The 16444-nt window shown below is 40.4% G+C and overlaps 1 protein-coding gene and 1 pseudogene across 4 annotated transcripts in view; one reads left to right on the top strand and one right to left on the bottom strand.

Annotated features, from left to right (window-relative positions):
• Window positions 1-53: 53 nt before the first annotated feature.
• Gfm2 (GTP dependent ribosome recycling factor mitochondrial 2) overlaps window positions 54-16444 on the top strand; it is a 40921-nt gene continuing 24530 nt past the window's right edge. Inside the window, exons 1-7 of one of the 4 annotated variants that reach the window (XM_070031351.1) lie at window positions 54-203; window positions 2448-2531; window positions 5817-5898; window positions 9107-9164; window positions 10129-10226; window positions 11818-11943; window positions 15376-15464. In XM_070031351.1, the coding sequence (XP_069887452.1) occupies window positions 2469-2531; window positions 5817-5898; window positions 9107-9164; window positions 10129-10226; window positions 11818-11943; window positions 15376-15464 (516 nt within the window). In that variant the 5' untranslated portion in view covers window positions 54-203; window positions 2448-2468. The other 3 variants (XM_070031352.1, XM_070031354.1, XM_070031355.1) reach the window with 3 other exon arrangements.
• LOC138832849 (transmembrane protein 59-like) lies at window positions 13597-14193 on the bottom strand (annotated as a pseudogene).

Genomic DNA, 16444 nt, shown 5'->3' with positions numbered 1-16444 from the left:
CACCGCCGGAAGTGTGGGCGGGTAGCTGTCAGAGCAGGCAGGGCAGGAGGCCCCTTGTGCTCTGGGCTCGTTCTTGGAGGCGTGAGGGTGGCGGCGGGCGTGGGGGGCTCAACCCCAAGGCCTTTGCAGACCTTGTAGAGGCGGGCGTCTCTCTCCACAGCCTGGCAGGAAGAGGCCAGACCCGGCGCACGACACGGTGCCAGGTGGGTGCTGCGCTGCACTGCTCCGGGTGCTTGGCCGGCCTTAGAGGTCAGAGCCGGGGTCTCCGGCCCCATACCCTGGCGTCGGCTCTCCATCCTTCAGCAAGGGCGATTGATTTATCTCCCTGCCGTCCCCCTAATGTAGACATAATTAAGGATACGGGAGAATGGAAATTTATTGTGTGAAAAAAGTAAAACGACTAGGCCAACTACTCGGAGGAAAAAAAATAGAGACACACGTGTTTTTTTCTGGAGGTTCTGAACTGTTGGGGCCTTGGACCAAATGCCGAGTGGGCTTGCACATAGTTGCCCTCTAGCGCTACGAAGGAAGTAATTCACAAGATGGTACCTCAGAGTGCTGTCAGTTTTACCTTTTACTGCTCAGTCGCAAAATTCCCTGAATTGCTTCCATAGTTTGTAACCTGATTATGATGAGAACAAAAATACCAAAGAAACTATCTGTTAAGTCATAGTGCAGTCTTTGAGGCCTCTTCTGTGATCTTTAATAGCAGAACATGTCCTATTTTCAGGTACAATAAATTAAATAAATTCTCGGTGGAATGGCTCCCTCTCCTTGCCACCTCACCTACTTTAGGTCTTTGCTTAAGTCCCACAGTTTTAGTGAGGCCCTGCTTGGCCTCAGTTACAACTGTCCTTCTTCCCCTTTCCTGGTTAGTTTTTCCCTATAGTGTCTATCTCCATAGGAGATGCTGTGTATTGTATTTTTTAACCTTTTTAATAGAATAGAAGCACTATGAAGGCTGAGATTGTTGTCTTTTGTTCATTACTTGAATCCTAATGTGTAGGGGGCAGTGGTACAGACAATTCTTGTCAAATCTGTGAATTTTTATACCAATGCTGTGTGATGTGATAGGTGAAAGACCGAAGCTGGGATTTTTTTAAGTAATTTAAGGTCACAGACAAGTTGGGACTCCAGCAAGTCCTCTGTCTTTTAATACCTAGTTTTTTTTACTCTTTTTAAAAACTTAGAAGTCTTCACTGAAGTGTATCTGAAAAATGCATATGCTGTAAATTTTAGTTCATTTTCAAAACCCAAACACATCTTGTAATTGCTACTGAAAAAAACTGCAAAACTTGGATCAGGTCCTCTGTCTCTGTGGTCTTGAAGAATGAATCCTTGGACACAGAGGGAGAAGTAGAACAGAAATGATTTATTGAAGAACAAGATAAGCAGGGCTCCTGCTCCTCTCTTATGAGGGGGCCAAAGGGAAGGCACTTTTGGGGTGTGTTGTTTAGGGATTACTAAAGTGTCTCTAGGAAAGAGCTACATGACACTCAAGATGATTGGGCAGCTTATGGGTCATGTCAGTGTCCAGACACAATCAGGCTTTCATGCATCCTGCATAAGCTCTCCATACATTTTTAGCTCTTTTAATTAGGAGCACACCTCTGGGGGCCAGTCAGTTTGTTGTTCACTTGCAAGTCTTCCATAAGCAACAGGCCATGGCATGAAGCCTAGAGGCCCTGCATGCCTAATTACTCAAGGCCATAGTGATATGATGTCTAAGGATTGCTCATAGGACTGCTCAAGGCCATGGTGTGGGATGCAGAACCTTTACAGGAGGGAGACCTTGCCCCTATTGGCCTAGTCTGGCTCTTTTCCTGTTCTTATAATCAGCATCAGGTTCAAGAAATTACTTTAATTTTGGGCTGGGAAGGTGGCTCAGTGGTAGAGCGCTTGCCTTGCAGGCATGAGGCCCTGGGTTCGATTCCTCAGCACCACATAAGCAAAAAGAAAAAAGCTGGAAGTGGCTCTGTGGCTCAAGTGGTAGAGCGCTAGCCTTGAGCTGAAGAGCTGAGGGACAGTGCCCAGGCCCAGAGTTCAGGCCCCATGACTGGAACCCCCCCCAAAAAAAACAACAAAAAAAAGAAATTAATTTGTACTCCAAAATCTTTGCCAATGTTTCTGAGCACAGGTGGGGTGTTGACATGTTCCTATTGACAACATTGGGTTAGACCTACAAAAGACAAATGTTCGTAACAATAGTGACTGCAGAGAGTGATAAGGCCAGAACTTTGCCATTTGGAATGAAGAAGGAATGGATTCAAGATTCTGTTTAGGAAATGAAACAAAAGAACTTGGTGATTTTCTGAATAAGAACATAACAGATTTCAGAGGGGATTAGACATGGCTTCTTACATAACACTATGATTAATACTGTGGCCCTATAGTTCATTCATATGGACAATTTTAATTTTTATACTTCTGTGTTTTTCATTTTGCAGAAAACAGTTTAGAAGATCAAGATGTTGACTAACTTGTGGATATTTGCAGTGAGTCATCAGAAAATGCCTAGCATGCACATTCATGTAAGCTCTCCTTGTAAAATTAAATGTGCTTTAACAACCTCAGTTATTTTACTCCCAGTGTCTGGCTGTAAATCATTACTTTTTTATTCCAAACTCAAGTTTAATCATAGCCTTTGGCTATCCTCAAGGTAAACTAATTGAGAAGAAATTCTTTTAATTTAACAAGTGTCAAAAGAAATTACTTTAATAATAAAAAAAACAAAAAACAGAGGAAGTGTTGTTCTCATGAGGTATAAAGTGCCATTTATTGGAGGACAGTAGTGGTCTATATCTTTCCTAACAATGGCAGCACTTAATTATCATCTTTAAACTGCAAAGATATGCTTTATACTCTAAAGTCTGTAGGTTGAAGCTTTTATGAAATAAAGCTTCTGTTAAAGTCAGTGTCAAGATTTAAAATAAAACTTTTCTGCAAGGTAGTGTGACTTTTATCCTAGCAACTTGGGGGGGGGGGGAGAGAGAGAGAGAGAGAGAGAGAGAGAGAGAGAGAGAGAGAGAGAGAGAGAGAGAGAGAGAGAGAGAGAGAAACACAGTTCAAGGCCAGCCCAGGCATAAGAGTTCAGGATACTCCAGCTCAGTCAGTGCCTGAGCATAGAGGCATTCCAAGCTGTGGGAAAAGCACAATGACTAGGCTCATGTATGCATGCCATTTCAGCAACAAAGGGAAGCATAAATAGGGGGAACACAGTCCAAGCTAGCCCAAGCATAGCACAAGACTCCACCTTGAAAATATATTGCAAATTGTACAGGCAGTATGGTTCTAAAGGTGGAGTGGCTCAGATGTTAGAGTGCCTTCATAGCAAGTGTGAGGCTCTCCTTACTTCACCAGTACTATCAATCGATTGATCAATCAATCAATCAATCAATCAATCAGACTTTTTCTGCAGAGCTGTTGAAAGCCAATTGCTTGGCTACTTTGGAATTTGTCCCATATTTCAGGAATATTGTCTCAGTCTTTAAGCTCTGCCTGATTTCTGAATCTCCTTGCAAATATTATAAATGATTTTGTAAATGGTCACATCTTCAGTGTACATTAGAAATATTCTCAAATGAAGCCATGCAGTGTATCATTTACAGCTAAGTGACAGGCAACAGCTTGTCTGGTTTTTCTTCTCCAGCAGTGACTTAGCAGAGGAGAGGACTAGTGGAGAACCTTTAACCCAGAAGACACATCTTTGATCATCAGTCTGTAAATTCAGTTCTGCTACTGTGCAGCATTCAGAAGAATATATATTTATATATTTAACTTGTGATGTTATTACATACGCTAAATAGTCTGCATATGTTGACGGGTGTAAATGTGTGTCTAGTAGTCTAGGGATAGATTAGGATGGAGAGTATCCAGTGTAAGAAGATAAAGACAGCAGCTAGTATAGAAGATAGACTTGGTTTTACATAGGCCTGCTCTAACTCTGATTCTCATTGTGATGTGACATTGGAGGCAACTGGGAGACTTTTAACAATATTGCTTCCCATTCTCCCAGCTCTTCTCTCCCTTTCCCCTCTGCCATGTTTCTTTTAATTTTAATTTTTAATTGTTATTATAAAGGTGATGTACAGAGGGGTTACAGCTACATAAGTCAGGTAATAAGTACATTTCTTTTTAGATAATGTTATCCCTTCCCTTGCTCTCTCCCAGTTTTTTCCATCTCACTGTCATGTTTTTTTTTTTTTTTCCTTCTAGTCCTGGGGCTTGAACTCAGGGCCTAGGGGCTGTCCTTGAGCTTCTTTAGCTCAAGGCTAGCACTTTATCATTTGAGCCACAGCTCCACTTCCATCTTTTTCTGAGTAGTTTATTGGATGTAAGGGTTTCATGGACTTTCCTGCCTGGGTTGGCTTCAAACCATGATCCTCAGATCTCAGACTCCTGAATAGTTAGGATTACAAGCATGAGTCACCAGTGCCTAGCCCCACTGTCTTGTTTTAAAGAAGCTTTCAAATGACTCACATGGATAGCTACTGTTAGAAATCCTGAAAACAAGCTATCTTGAGGCACCAGTGGCTCAAATCTATAATCCTAGTTACTTAGGAACTGAGCTAGGGGCTGGGAAAGTGGCTCAGTGGTAGAGTGCTTGCCTTGCAAGCATGAGGCCCTGGGTTCGATTCCTCAGCACCACATAAGCAGAAAAAGCTGGAAGTGGTGCTGTGGGTCAAAGCGCTAGAGCGCTAGCCTTGAGCTGAAGAGCTGAGGGACAGTGCCCAGGCCCAGAATTCAGGCCCCACGACCGGCAGAAAAAACAAAAAAACAAAAAACTGAGCTGGGAAGGTGGCTCAGTGATAGAGCACTTGCTTTGCATGCCTGAGGCCCTGGGTTCGATTCCTCAGTACCACAGAAGCAAAAAAGAAAAAAGCTGGAAGTGGCGCTGTGGCTCAAGTGGTAGAGTGCTAGCCTTGAGCTGAGGGCTTTATGGGAAAAAGCCCAGCTATAGTGAAAGGCTTAGAGTTCAAGCTCCAGTCCTGGCACGCATGCATGTGTGTGTGTGCACACACACATACACACAAAAACCAACACAGACAAACATAAATCCTTAAAGTAGCTATTGTATTTTGAACTCTTGCTCTCCACAAGCGTTTAGTAGAACCAAGAATATCCAGTGTGGAAATACTTATTTAACTTTTCTGACTCTTATCTAAAGTTTTCTGTCTGTCCCAGATTTCAAATTGTAGCTATCACAATCAGTTGCTTTTCTTGTCTAGAGTAGGGTCTGAAAATTTGCATTTCCAATAAGTGCCCAGCACCATGCCATGTCTAAGCCATGTCTAAAGGTCAGTTCCAAATAGAACATTTATATTAGTATTAATTTTATTCTTACTCTTTTCTGTAATATAGATTTGGTTTGTGATGTTCTTAAAAGAATATGAGAGCCGGGCACTGGTGGCTCACGCCTGTAATCCTAGCTACTCAGGAGGCTGAGATCTGAGGATCGCGGTTCAAAGCCAGCCCGGGCAAGAAAGACCGTGAGACTCCTATCTCCAATAAACCACCAGAAAACCGGAAGTGGCGCTGTAGCTCAAGTGGTAGAGCGCTCGCCTTGAGCTGAAGAGCTGAGGGACAACACCCAGGCCCAGAGTTCAAGCCCCACGACCGACAAAAAAAAAAAAACAAAAAAAAAAACCCAAAAAAAAACCAAAAAAAAAAAGAATATGAGAATTTGGGTTCCTTCAAAAGGGGATGCAAAGTGTTTTCTTCTGACAAAGCATGTTACAATGTTAAAATTACTGCAATAAAAATCTAATTAGGATCTAAAATAAAATTAATGTCAGATTTTGTTTTCTCTTTACCAGAATATGTGCTGCTGTATAAGAGCAAGTTTAAAAAGATCAAAGCCATGGATACTTCTTGGGAGAAATTACAGTTCCTTACCAGGTACAGATGTTTGATTCTGATTTTACTAATTTGCTTCCTTTCTTTTTTCTCTTGCTCTTTTATGTTTTTTGTTTGCGAGAATCTCTTTTTTTCAGAGGTCTCTGACTCTGTTCTACTTCTTGGCCATTTTCTTAAGATTCTTGGGGGTAAGGGTATTGTGAGGGATGTTAGGAGGGAAGGAATACAATGGAATTGTGTTCCACCTCTGCTGGACATACTGAGGGAATGAGCAAAGACAAGATTGCTGGAGGTGGTAGCTGATTAATTAGCATGTGAGTTCATGTGGAGAAGCTCTTGCTGTAAAATTTTTTTTTGTAATTCATTGCTAGGCTTTATGCAAACTGTTTTCTGTCAGTGCAAGTTTACTAGAAAATATTAATGTGAAGAGTCTTAGGAGTAGTTTGATTAAATATTTATTTATTTTTATTTTTCATTTGTCATTCATGGGGCTTGAACTCTGGGCCTGAGCTCTGTCCCTCAGATCTTCAGCTCAAGGCTACAGAGCTACTTCTGGTTTTCTGGTGGTTTATTGGAGATAAGAATTTCACAGCCTTTCCTGCCTAGGCTGGCTTTGAACCGCCATCCTCAGATCTCAGCCTTCTGAGTAGCTAGGATTACAGGCATGAGCCACCGGTGCTTGGCAAATATTTATTTTGATATATAGCTATTAGGGGCTGGCAGGCTTAGGAGCAAAATATTTTAATTTCTAATTGTTACTAAGCCAACATATGTGCAACATTATTCCTAGTGTCTTGTATTAGCAAGTGCGTGGTAGACTGGTTGAAACTAGTTTAATTCTATTGTTATTCTCATTACCATCTTTGTCAAGAAAATGATGGATTAAGGGCTTGCCTTGCATGCATGAGGCCTTGGGTTCCATTCCTCAGTACCACATAAGCAGAAAAAGCCAGAAGTGGTGCTATGGCTCAAGTGGTAGAGCTCTAGCCTTGAACTGAAGAGCTGAGAGACAGTGCCCAGGCCCAGAGTTCAGACCCCATGACCGACAAAAAAAAAAAGAAAAGAAAATGGTGCATTGAAAATACTCATTAGTTCTTGACTTGAAAGGAATTTAATAGACTGCATTAATTGTTCATATGTAGGTTTTCATTTTCTATCTATGTGAATTCAGCTGTAGAGTATAGGTTATCTTTTGATCTTTAGACCGTCACAGGGTTTTAAGAAATAATATGAAACTGAAATTTGGAAGAACTCGTTTAAATAGCACCAAGATACAGATTAAATTTACAAATATAATTGCATTTAAAAGTGCTTTAATATTACTTATTAATGAAATCTATGGTAAGCATGGCATTTAGACACTATGGGCATATATTTATATTTTAAAAAATATAAGCTGGCTGGGTGTAGTGGAACACACCTATAATCCTAGCACACAGGAGACTGGGACCAAATTTGAGGTCAGCCTGAACTACATAGCAAATTCTAGGTTGGCTGAGATATATAGTAAGACTGTGTCTCAAGAAGAAATACTGCTTGACCTTTTAGAAGTTTTAGATTATTACAGCTTCTTTTCTTTTCTTTTTTTTTTTTGGTCCAGTCGTGGGGCCTGAACTCTGGTCCTGGGTGCTGTCCTTCAGCTCTTCAGCTCAAGGCTAGCGCTCTACTACTTGAGCCACAGTGCCACTTCTGGCTTTTTTTTTTTTTCTTCTGCTTATGTAGTGCTGAGGAATTGAACCCAGGGCCTCATACATGCAAGGCAAGCACTCTACCACTGAGCCACCTTCCCAGCCCTTACAGCTTATTTTCTGTGATAGCTCCCAAGCCATCTTTAAAGGTATTGTGTCCTGGGATTGCCAAGGGCAGGTAAGTTTCAGATTGTACCATGATTTGGTTATTAGCTATTTAGAGGATCATGCTGAGCTTGCAAGTTTTAGAAAATATAGGTACCCTGAACTGTGCATTTAAAATTTTTTAATTCAGATTTTACTTGTATCAATATCATTATGAACATTAATTCTAATTCTACATTTGGTAATTGGAAGTATAGGAGGTGACAGAGATTGGGGCTACTTTGTATCTTCCAGAAAATATGACCTAGATATTGGTTTTTAAAAAATTTTTACTTTATGCAACTGCTTTTTTTTTTCTGGTTAATTGGAGATAGGAGTTTCTACTGGATGCCTCACAAGTGAGGAGCTACTCAGGAGGCTGAGATCTGAGGATCACAGTTCAAAGCCAGCCTGGGCAGGAAAGTTGAACTCTCTCTGGGCCTGGGCACTGTTCGTCAGCTCCACAGATCAAGGCAAGTGCTCTACCACTTGAACCACAGTGCTATTTCCTGTTTTCTTGTGATTAATTAGAGATAAGAGTCTCACAGACTTTTCTGCCTAGGCTGGCTTTGAACCATGACCCTCAGATCTCAGTCTCCTGAGAAGCTAGGATTACAGGTGTGAGCCACTGGTGTGGCTCTGAGAAATTTTACCTCCTGTTAACCACCAGAAAGCCAGAAGTGGCTTAAGTGACGCTGTGGCTCTAGTGGTAGAGAGCTTACCTTGAGCTGAAGAGCTCAAGGACAGAGCCCACATCCAGAGGTCAAACCCCACAACCAAATAAAAAACCACCACCAACAAAAAAACAGTTTCTAAGTTTTTGTCTCCTCTAGCTGGCTTTGAACTGCAGTCCTTAATCCTCAGTCTCCTGAGCAACTGGATTATAGGTGTGAACCACTGGTATCTGGCTATTTAAAACCTTTACCATCAGGCTGGGAAGGTGGCTCAGTGGTAGAACGCTTGCCTTGCATGCCTGAGGCCCTGGGTTCGATTCCTCAGTACCACATAAGCAAAAAGAAAAAAGCTGGAAGTGGCGCTGTGGCTCAAGTGGTAGAGTGCTAGCTTTGAGCTGAAGAGCTGAGGGACAGCGCCCAGGCCCAGAGTTCAGGCCCCATGACCGGACCCTCCCTCCCCCCCAAAAAAACCAAAACAACTTTTACCATCAACTCTAGCTTTTTCCTTACAGATTGTAGGAAAACATGTTTTATTTTTTTGCGGGGGGAGGGGGAATGAATTTTAAATAATGTCAGTTTTATTTGAAATTTGAATTTTACTTGAAATTAATAAGTTTAGATATTTATATATATTTATATATAATTTATATATATTTAGATATAATTAAGTTTAGATATTTCCATTTGTAAATTAAAGGAATTTTCATAAAATTAACAGTTCAATTTTAACCCTCTTTCCTTTAGGCTTAATAGGAAATGATATTAAGTCGCTACATTCCATCATTAGCCCTCCTATAGCTAAGTAAGTACTATGGTTGATACTATGTTGTTCCTCCCCATGGACTGCTTAAAAATATACTATAATGGGCATTACTAGTGAAATGTTAATTTCTGTAGCTTTCTGCCTTTGCTAAGTAAAGATAGATGTTAGTGTGCATCTTTTTTCTTTTTTTTTTTGGTCAGTCTTGGGACTTGAACTCTGGGCTTGGGCGCTGTCTCTCAGCACCTCAGCTCGAGGTCGAGGCCAGTGCTCTACCGTTTGAGCCATAGCACCATTTCCAGTTTTCTGATGGTTTTATTGGAGATAAGAGTCTCACAGACTTTTCTGCCTGGGCTGGCTTTGAACCGTGATCCTCAGATCTCAGCCTCCTGAGTGGCTAGGATTATAGGCGTGAGCCACCAGCACCTGGCTGTTAGTATATCTTAAAAGCAATTTTCCTTTCACAGTTTAATGCTAAACATTTTTAATACAACAACAGCAAACTTCTCATCGAACTGAATATAAGATATTCTCTCAAGATTGTACTTGCTTAGCAGCTTTTGTTGCTTGCTTTTTCTGCTTACCTGTTTTTTTCACACTAATGTGATAGGATATGTTTTCAGTTTTTTCAAATTTGTTTTTTTAGTTTGTTTTTTTTTGCCAGTCCTGAGGCTTGAACTTGGCCTAAGCATGTCCCTGAGCTACTTTTGCTTGAACCACAGCAACACTTCTGGTTTTTTCTGTGATTTAATTGGAGATAAGAAAGAGTCTGTTTCACAGACTTTTCTGCCCAGGCTGTTTTCCTTCTGATCCTCAGATCTCAGCCTCCTGAGTAGCTAGGATTACAGGCATGAACCAATGGCGCCTAGCTTTTTTCTAGGTTTTACGTAATTATATAAATTATAAGAATACTAACCAGCTTTGAAATGTATATACTATATATATTTTGTTTTATATTTTATTAGTATATACCTAATAATGCATTTTCCCTCCCCTTTTTAAACAGAATCCGTAATATTGGAATTATGGCTCATATTGATGCAGGCAAAACTACCACCACAGAAAGAATATTGTACTATTCTGGATACACAAGATCATTGGGAGGTTAGAATGGATTCCTCCTATCCCCACTCCCTATTAGCAAAAGCATCATTGGAAAATAATTGATTAAGAAGTCAATCTAGAACCTTTGATTATGGCATGGAATCACTGATGTCTAAACCACAACTTAAAGACAAGGTAGCTGCAACATACATCAAAGGCTCTTTTAATACTGTACTGAACATGCAGACTTTAAGGCCATAATGGCTTCATTGGCACCACTGCACCCAGAAGGTTATGGGACAGTTTCCCAATAGCTTTAGATGTTTCTTTGTACAAAAGCCACCCTAGTTTAGTAGGAGACTGATGTTCTGTAGCAATGACTATCTGCTGTTACAAATCCGTAGGCCTCTTTGCAGGTCTCACATAGGGACATGCCATACCCTCTTCAGGAAAGCCCAAAGTGATATCCCTAAGTGATAATTCTTCCCAATTCACATTTAGTTTACCCATCAGAAGTTTTGTTGTATGTTGCCCAGGAACACGATTAATTTTTTGGTTGTCTCATTTCTTGAAGAAAAGAACTGAAAAGTAAATCCTCAAATTCTCATGTAGAAAGGGAGAAAAAAAAGAATTTCTAAAAAATCCTTAGTTTACTATAATGGCATTTACCTAAGTTTTGAATTTTTGTAGCTGTAATGTGAAGATTAAGCTGTTTGGTTAAGCATGTAAATGTGGATCCTTAGATAATATTTTATTTTGTTTTGTGTTTTTCTTTTGTTTTAAAATAGCAGTGCTGCTCTTAGCTTACTTTGGAAATTAAGGTTCAGAAGTCTACTTTATGGTATGCCCCCTACTGGTAGCCATTTCTCTATCCCCTGAGAAGTGACTGAGACTTAGAATTTCTTCAGGGAGAGAACATAGGATTAGAAGCTTCATGAGAGTAGGTTCCTAATTGTATAACCACCTGATTTCTCATAAAATAATTATTGTATTATGCAGCATTGTTAAGTTTTCTCTGTTTTGTCATATGTCTGATAAGTCTTTTCCTCATATCTCCAAATTGTGTACCTGAAGTAATGGTCTGATATCTAAGTTATCTCTATTACTTTATTGTGTGTTGCTGCCATTTATCATCTACTGGACTAGGTACTCAGTACCATCTCATTTCACTCTCCAAACCAAGTTAAGTAACTTGCTCAAGATCATAGGGTAAGTGAGTGGTAAGCTAGGATATAAGTTTGTGTTGTTAGATTACACAACTTTGCCTCCTATCAAGGGATCAAGAAGGATAAAGAAGGGTAATAAAAGTTAAAATGGGAAAAAAATTAAAAAGTACGTAGTTTAATCAAATTAATATTTGGTAAAACTCCAGACCTTGTATTTTTCTAGGTAAGTACTCTATAACTTCAGCCATGCCCTACTATGAGAAAAAGCATTTTTATGTCAAAGTAGTTTGAAAAAAGCTTTATAAATGGAATTGGTGCTGTGGCTCAAGTGGTAGAGTGCTATCCTTGAGAAAAAAGAAAAGCTTTGTAAATATTAGAGCAAATATTTGGGGAAAGATTTTTCTTAAGGAAAATTATGTCAAATAGATTCCAAGTATCAATGCAATGCTCTGGCTGTTAAACTGTGTCCTCTTTTTCCTGATTAGATGTTGATGATGGAGACACAGTAACAGATTTCATGGCTCAGGAGCGAGAAAGAGGCATTACCATTCAATCAGCAGCCGTTACTTTTGATTGGAAGGGGTACAGAGTCAATCTGATTGATACACCAGGTATGCTTCTGTTTCACCCATACAGATATGATATATAGGACTTTAGTTTTTTGTTTGTGTGGGATTTGGGTGGAGATGTATTATTATTTTTACTATTATGCTATTAAAACATTATACAATTAGTCATCCTAAACTTTTTGGGGGAAAATAGTGAGATATAGTCTTGCTTAGTTGCCCAGGCTAGCCTCAAACTTGTAGTTGTCCTGCATGTACTCCTCCTGTGAGTGCTAGGATCACAGGAGTGCACCAGCATCCCTGGCATAACTTTTTTGTGTGTGTGTGCTAGTCCTGTAGAGCTTGAACTCAGGACCTGAGCACTGTTCCTAAGCTTTCTTTTTCTTTTTTTTTTTTTTTAGTTTTATTTATTTTTTGGTCAAGGCTAGTGCTTTACACTTCTACCTCCAGCTTTCTTTCTTTTTTTTTGGTAGCTAGGTAGAGATAAATCTCCTGGAATTTTCTGCCCAGGTAGGCTTTGAACTGCAGTCCTCAGATCTCAGCCTCTTGAGTAGCTAGGATTACAGGTATGAGTTACTAGCACACAGCAGCTATTTTTTTTCAGCACATAATTATTCAAATAAAATTTTAATTATTTCAATTCAATACAATTGAAAATGTAGTGTCATTAAATGCCATTTTCTGCTAAATTTCAAATTACAGCTTTGTGGGCCACTGCTAAGCAAAAGTGTCATATCCTAAGTATTCAGCTTATTAACTAAGATGATTGACAGTATCATGATAGGAGGTGGGGAAGAACTACGATCAGCTCATAGAATTTGGCTAACAGAGAAAAAAACCAACAAAACCAACACAACTTACAAAGTGGCTATAGACATTAGTAAAATAAAAATACAACCCCAAATGTCCATGTCTTAAGTTACTAGGGGGAAAAACCCTATAGGTACAGTTATAGTAAATATCGTCCTCACACATTTGGGTGAATTAATTTGCATTTCATATTGACTTATGGCCTAAATCTAATGAAACCATTTTTTTTTTTTTGGGTCCGGTCGTGGGGCCTGAACTCTGTCCCTCAGCTCTTCAGCTCAAGGCTAGCGCTCTACCACTTGAGCCTCAGCACCACTTCCGGCTTTTTTCTTTTTGCTTATGTGGTGCTGAGGAATCGAACCCAGGGCCTCATGCATGCAAGGCAAGTGCTCTACCATTGAGCCACCTTCCCAGCCCCATGAAACCATTTTAAAAGCTCTATGAGGAATGGAAATTTCAGTTTTCTTTTCTTTTTCTTTTTTTTTTTTTTTGGGTCCGGTTGTGGGGCCTGAACTTGGGCGCTGTCCCTCAGCTCTTCAGTCCAAGGCTAGTGCTCTACCACTTGTGCCACAGCACCACTTCCGGCTTTTTTCTTTTTGCTGAGGAATCGAACCCAGGGCCTCATGCATGCAAGGCAATCGCTCTACCACTGAGCCACCTTCCCAGCCCCCTTTTTTTTTGGGGGGGGGTCTGGTTGTGGGGCCTGAACTCTGGGCCTGGGCGCTGTCCCTCAGCTCTTCAGCTCAAGGCTAGTGCACTACCACTTGAGCCGTAGCACTACTTCCGGCTTTTTGTTTTTTCTGCTTATGTGGTGCTCAGGAATTGAACTCAGGGCCTCAAGCATGCAAGGCAAGTGCTCTACCACTGAGCCACCTTCCCACTTTTCTTTTTAAGAAGACCTCTTAAATTTCTGGATGGGCAAGATTTACTTTAGTAGGCAGAGGTCCTGCTTCTTCATGATCTTCAACTTTAGATCTAACAACCACAAGAGAAGAAGCTGGATATTTGCTTAGCTTTTGTTCATTCACAAATTCCAAGTCACCATAGATACTCAGCTTCTCAGGGGGAACATACTGTTCTACAGCTGTAGCAAAAGCTGCACAACAAATCCAGAGTAAAACCATTACTGAGAGGACAAGAGTCATGGTTAAAATCCACCCAGAGTTGAGAGAGAAGCATCTCAAAAAGCCATCACTTTCTCCATCTTCAAGATAGTTTCTGTGTGACTGTGAACTTCTCAAGAGCAGATAGGACATTTTGCTCAGAGAAGATTATCCCAAATTTGTAGCCTCCTGTGCCAACTGTGGTGCAAACTGAATTTCTGGCTTTGACTAGAATATCGCTATCTTCCCATCATCAGCTTGACGATGAAAGGTCCATGAAGAGGTTATGAAGCTCTGTGCAGAGTCCATCATGTAACTCCAGAATGAGCTTACCAGAGTTAGAGGGAAGAGGAGGTGTATTTTTGGCATCAGGGACATTAGTTGTTCTTATTCAATTCGGCAAATAGTAGCTGATCTTGGCATCCGAGATGGCAAGCATATTGCTCATCAGGTTGGAAATATGTTTTGTACATGCAGATTCACATTACAATTTGGTCCGATTTAAATCAATTCCATCATCCACAAACTGACAACTTGAAAACAGCCTGCAACCTCTCTGACATGCAGACAACTCCTCTTCCTTAGGGTTGGTGTGTAAGGAGTAGGTCAACTGACAGGCCCCGTGGCAGGATGCCGTATCACCCAAGATCAAGTCAAACGCTAGGGCCATGGTCAATAGCAGCAGCAGTGGTGGGAATCCCAGTTGGGCCTGGACCCAGTAGCTCCCTTTTGGTGCCACTATCTTGCTCCCCTCTGTCCACAGCAGCTATTTTTAAATATATATTCAGTAATGTTAAGTATATCCACATCACTTTGAAGCAGATGCGCAGTAACTTTTTCATCTTGCAGAACATAAACTTTGTACTTTATTAAACAACTGTTCTGTTTTGTCCCTCATCCGACACCATCATTCCAATTTATACATCCATGAACTTGATTACTTTAAATACTTCATACAAATAGAATCATATCACATTTGTCCTATGATAGTCTTATTCACTTAACACATAACATGTTGTAGCAGCTTGTAAGATTTCTTTCCTTTGAAGAGAACATAGTATTCCCTTTTATGTATTGCTATCTCTCAATATGTGTGAGGGATAATGTTCCAGGATCTTCTGTGGATACCAAAATCTGTAGATGTTCAAGTCCCTTATACAAGATGAAAAATACTTACATATAACCTATGTATATCCTCTCACATGATTGTAATAACTAATTTAAATGCTACAAAAAGTTGTTATACTGTATGGTTTAGAGAATAACAAAAAAAAAGTCTGCAAGTATTTAGTTTAAACACAGTTTTTTCTCCAATGTTTTCCATCCATGATTGAATCTGCAGTTGCAACCCCGTGGATGTAGAGGGCCTACCTGTCTGTACCAGGTTTTGTTTATTCCTCCACTGAGGGATATTTGGGTTGCTTTTACTTTTTGGTAAATAATGTTGCTGTGGACATGAGTGTACAAATGTCTTTTCGGGTATATAACCAGAAGTGAAACTGCTGAGTCTTGTGATTGTTTTTGTTTTTAAGATGGTTGTTAGTATTCCTTGTCCTTTTCTTAGGTCATGTGGATTTTACCCTGGAGGTTGAGCGCTGCTTACGAGTATTGGATGGTGCAGTGGCTGTATTTGATGCCTCTGCTGGTGTAGAGGTAAAAATGTTGCTAAATTAAAAAAAAAAGACAGCAGGGCTGGGAAGGAGGCTCAGTGGTAGAGTGTTTGCCTTGCATGCATGAGGCCCTGGGTTCGATTCCTTAGCACCACATAAGCAAAAAGAAAAAACCGGAAGTGGCGCTGTGGCTCAAGTGGTAGAGCACTAGCCTTGAGCTGAAGAGCTGAGGGACAGCGCCCAGGCCCAGAGTTCAGTCCCATAAGCAGATCCCCACCCACCCAAAAAAAGACACCATGATTTGTGAACCTATGTGCGTGTGTGTTTATAAACATGTATGTGTATGTATATGTACACATATATAGACACACATGTCTATACATATATGTAGAATATGTTAAAATTAGATAACTGTAGCCCTTCATTATGGTTTTGGGAAGCTGAAATTTATTTTTAATTTTTTTTTCTTTTAAAAATTCTATTGTAAAGGTTATTTACAGAGGGATTACAGTTACATAGGTCAGGTAGTGAGTACATTTCTCTCCCAGTTTTTCCCCTCCTGACATCCCTTCTTCCCAAGTTGTGTAGTTCATTTCCAACATAGTGTCTACTGAGTATCCCTGCTGAATTGGTTCACCCTTTGTCTTCACTTTTGGTGGGAGGCTGAAATTTAATATTGAATATGATCTTGGATATTTGATAGAAATGTTAGCTTCTCTGTAGAAAATAATGAGAGTTAGTGTCAAGAACTGCAAAGAGCCTGAGGTTTTGTTACTTGAAGCCAACCCATTCATCTGCCCTAGTTTCATGGCTTCTGGCAGGACACACAGAGTTCCTGAGTAAGAGACAAAGAACTTTTTAGTCACAAATGAGTTTTAGTATTTTCTTGTTCTGGTTTCTGGATCTCTACAGGGTGGCATGAAAGGGGTTAGGGACCATTGGCTCTGAAGGGGATTAAGAGCACTCTTGGGGGTGGGGGTGAGGGGCCCAAATAGGAGACCATCAGCCAAGGAGCAAAAGCAT

Source organism: Dipodomys merriami, unplaced genomic scaffold, assembly GCF_024711535.1.
Source record: "Dipodomys merriami isolate MVZ:Mamm:240054 unplaced genomic scaffold, mDipMer1.0.p SCAF_20, whole genome shotgun sequence".
Lineage (NCBI taxonomy): Eukaryota > Metazoa > Chordata > Mammalia > Rodentia > Heteromyidae > Dipodomys > Dipodomys merriami.
This window is presented reverse-complemented; position numbering and strand designations above follow the sequence as displayed.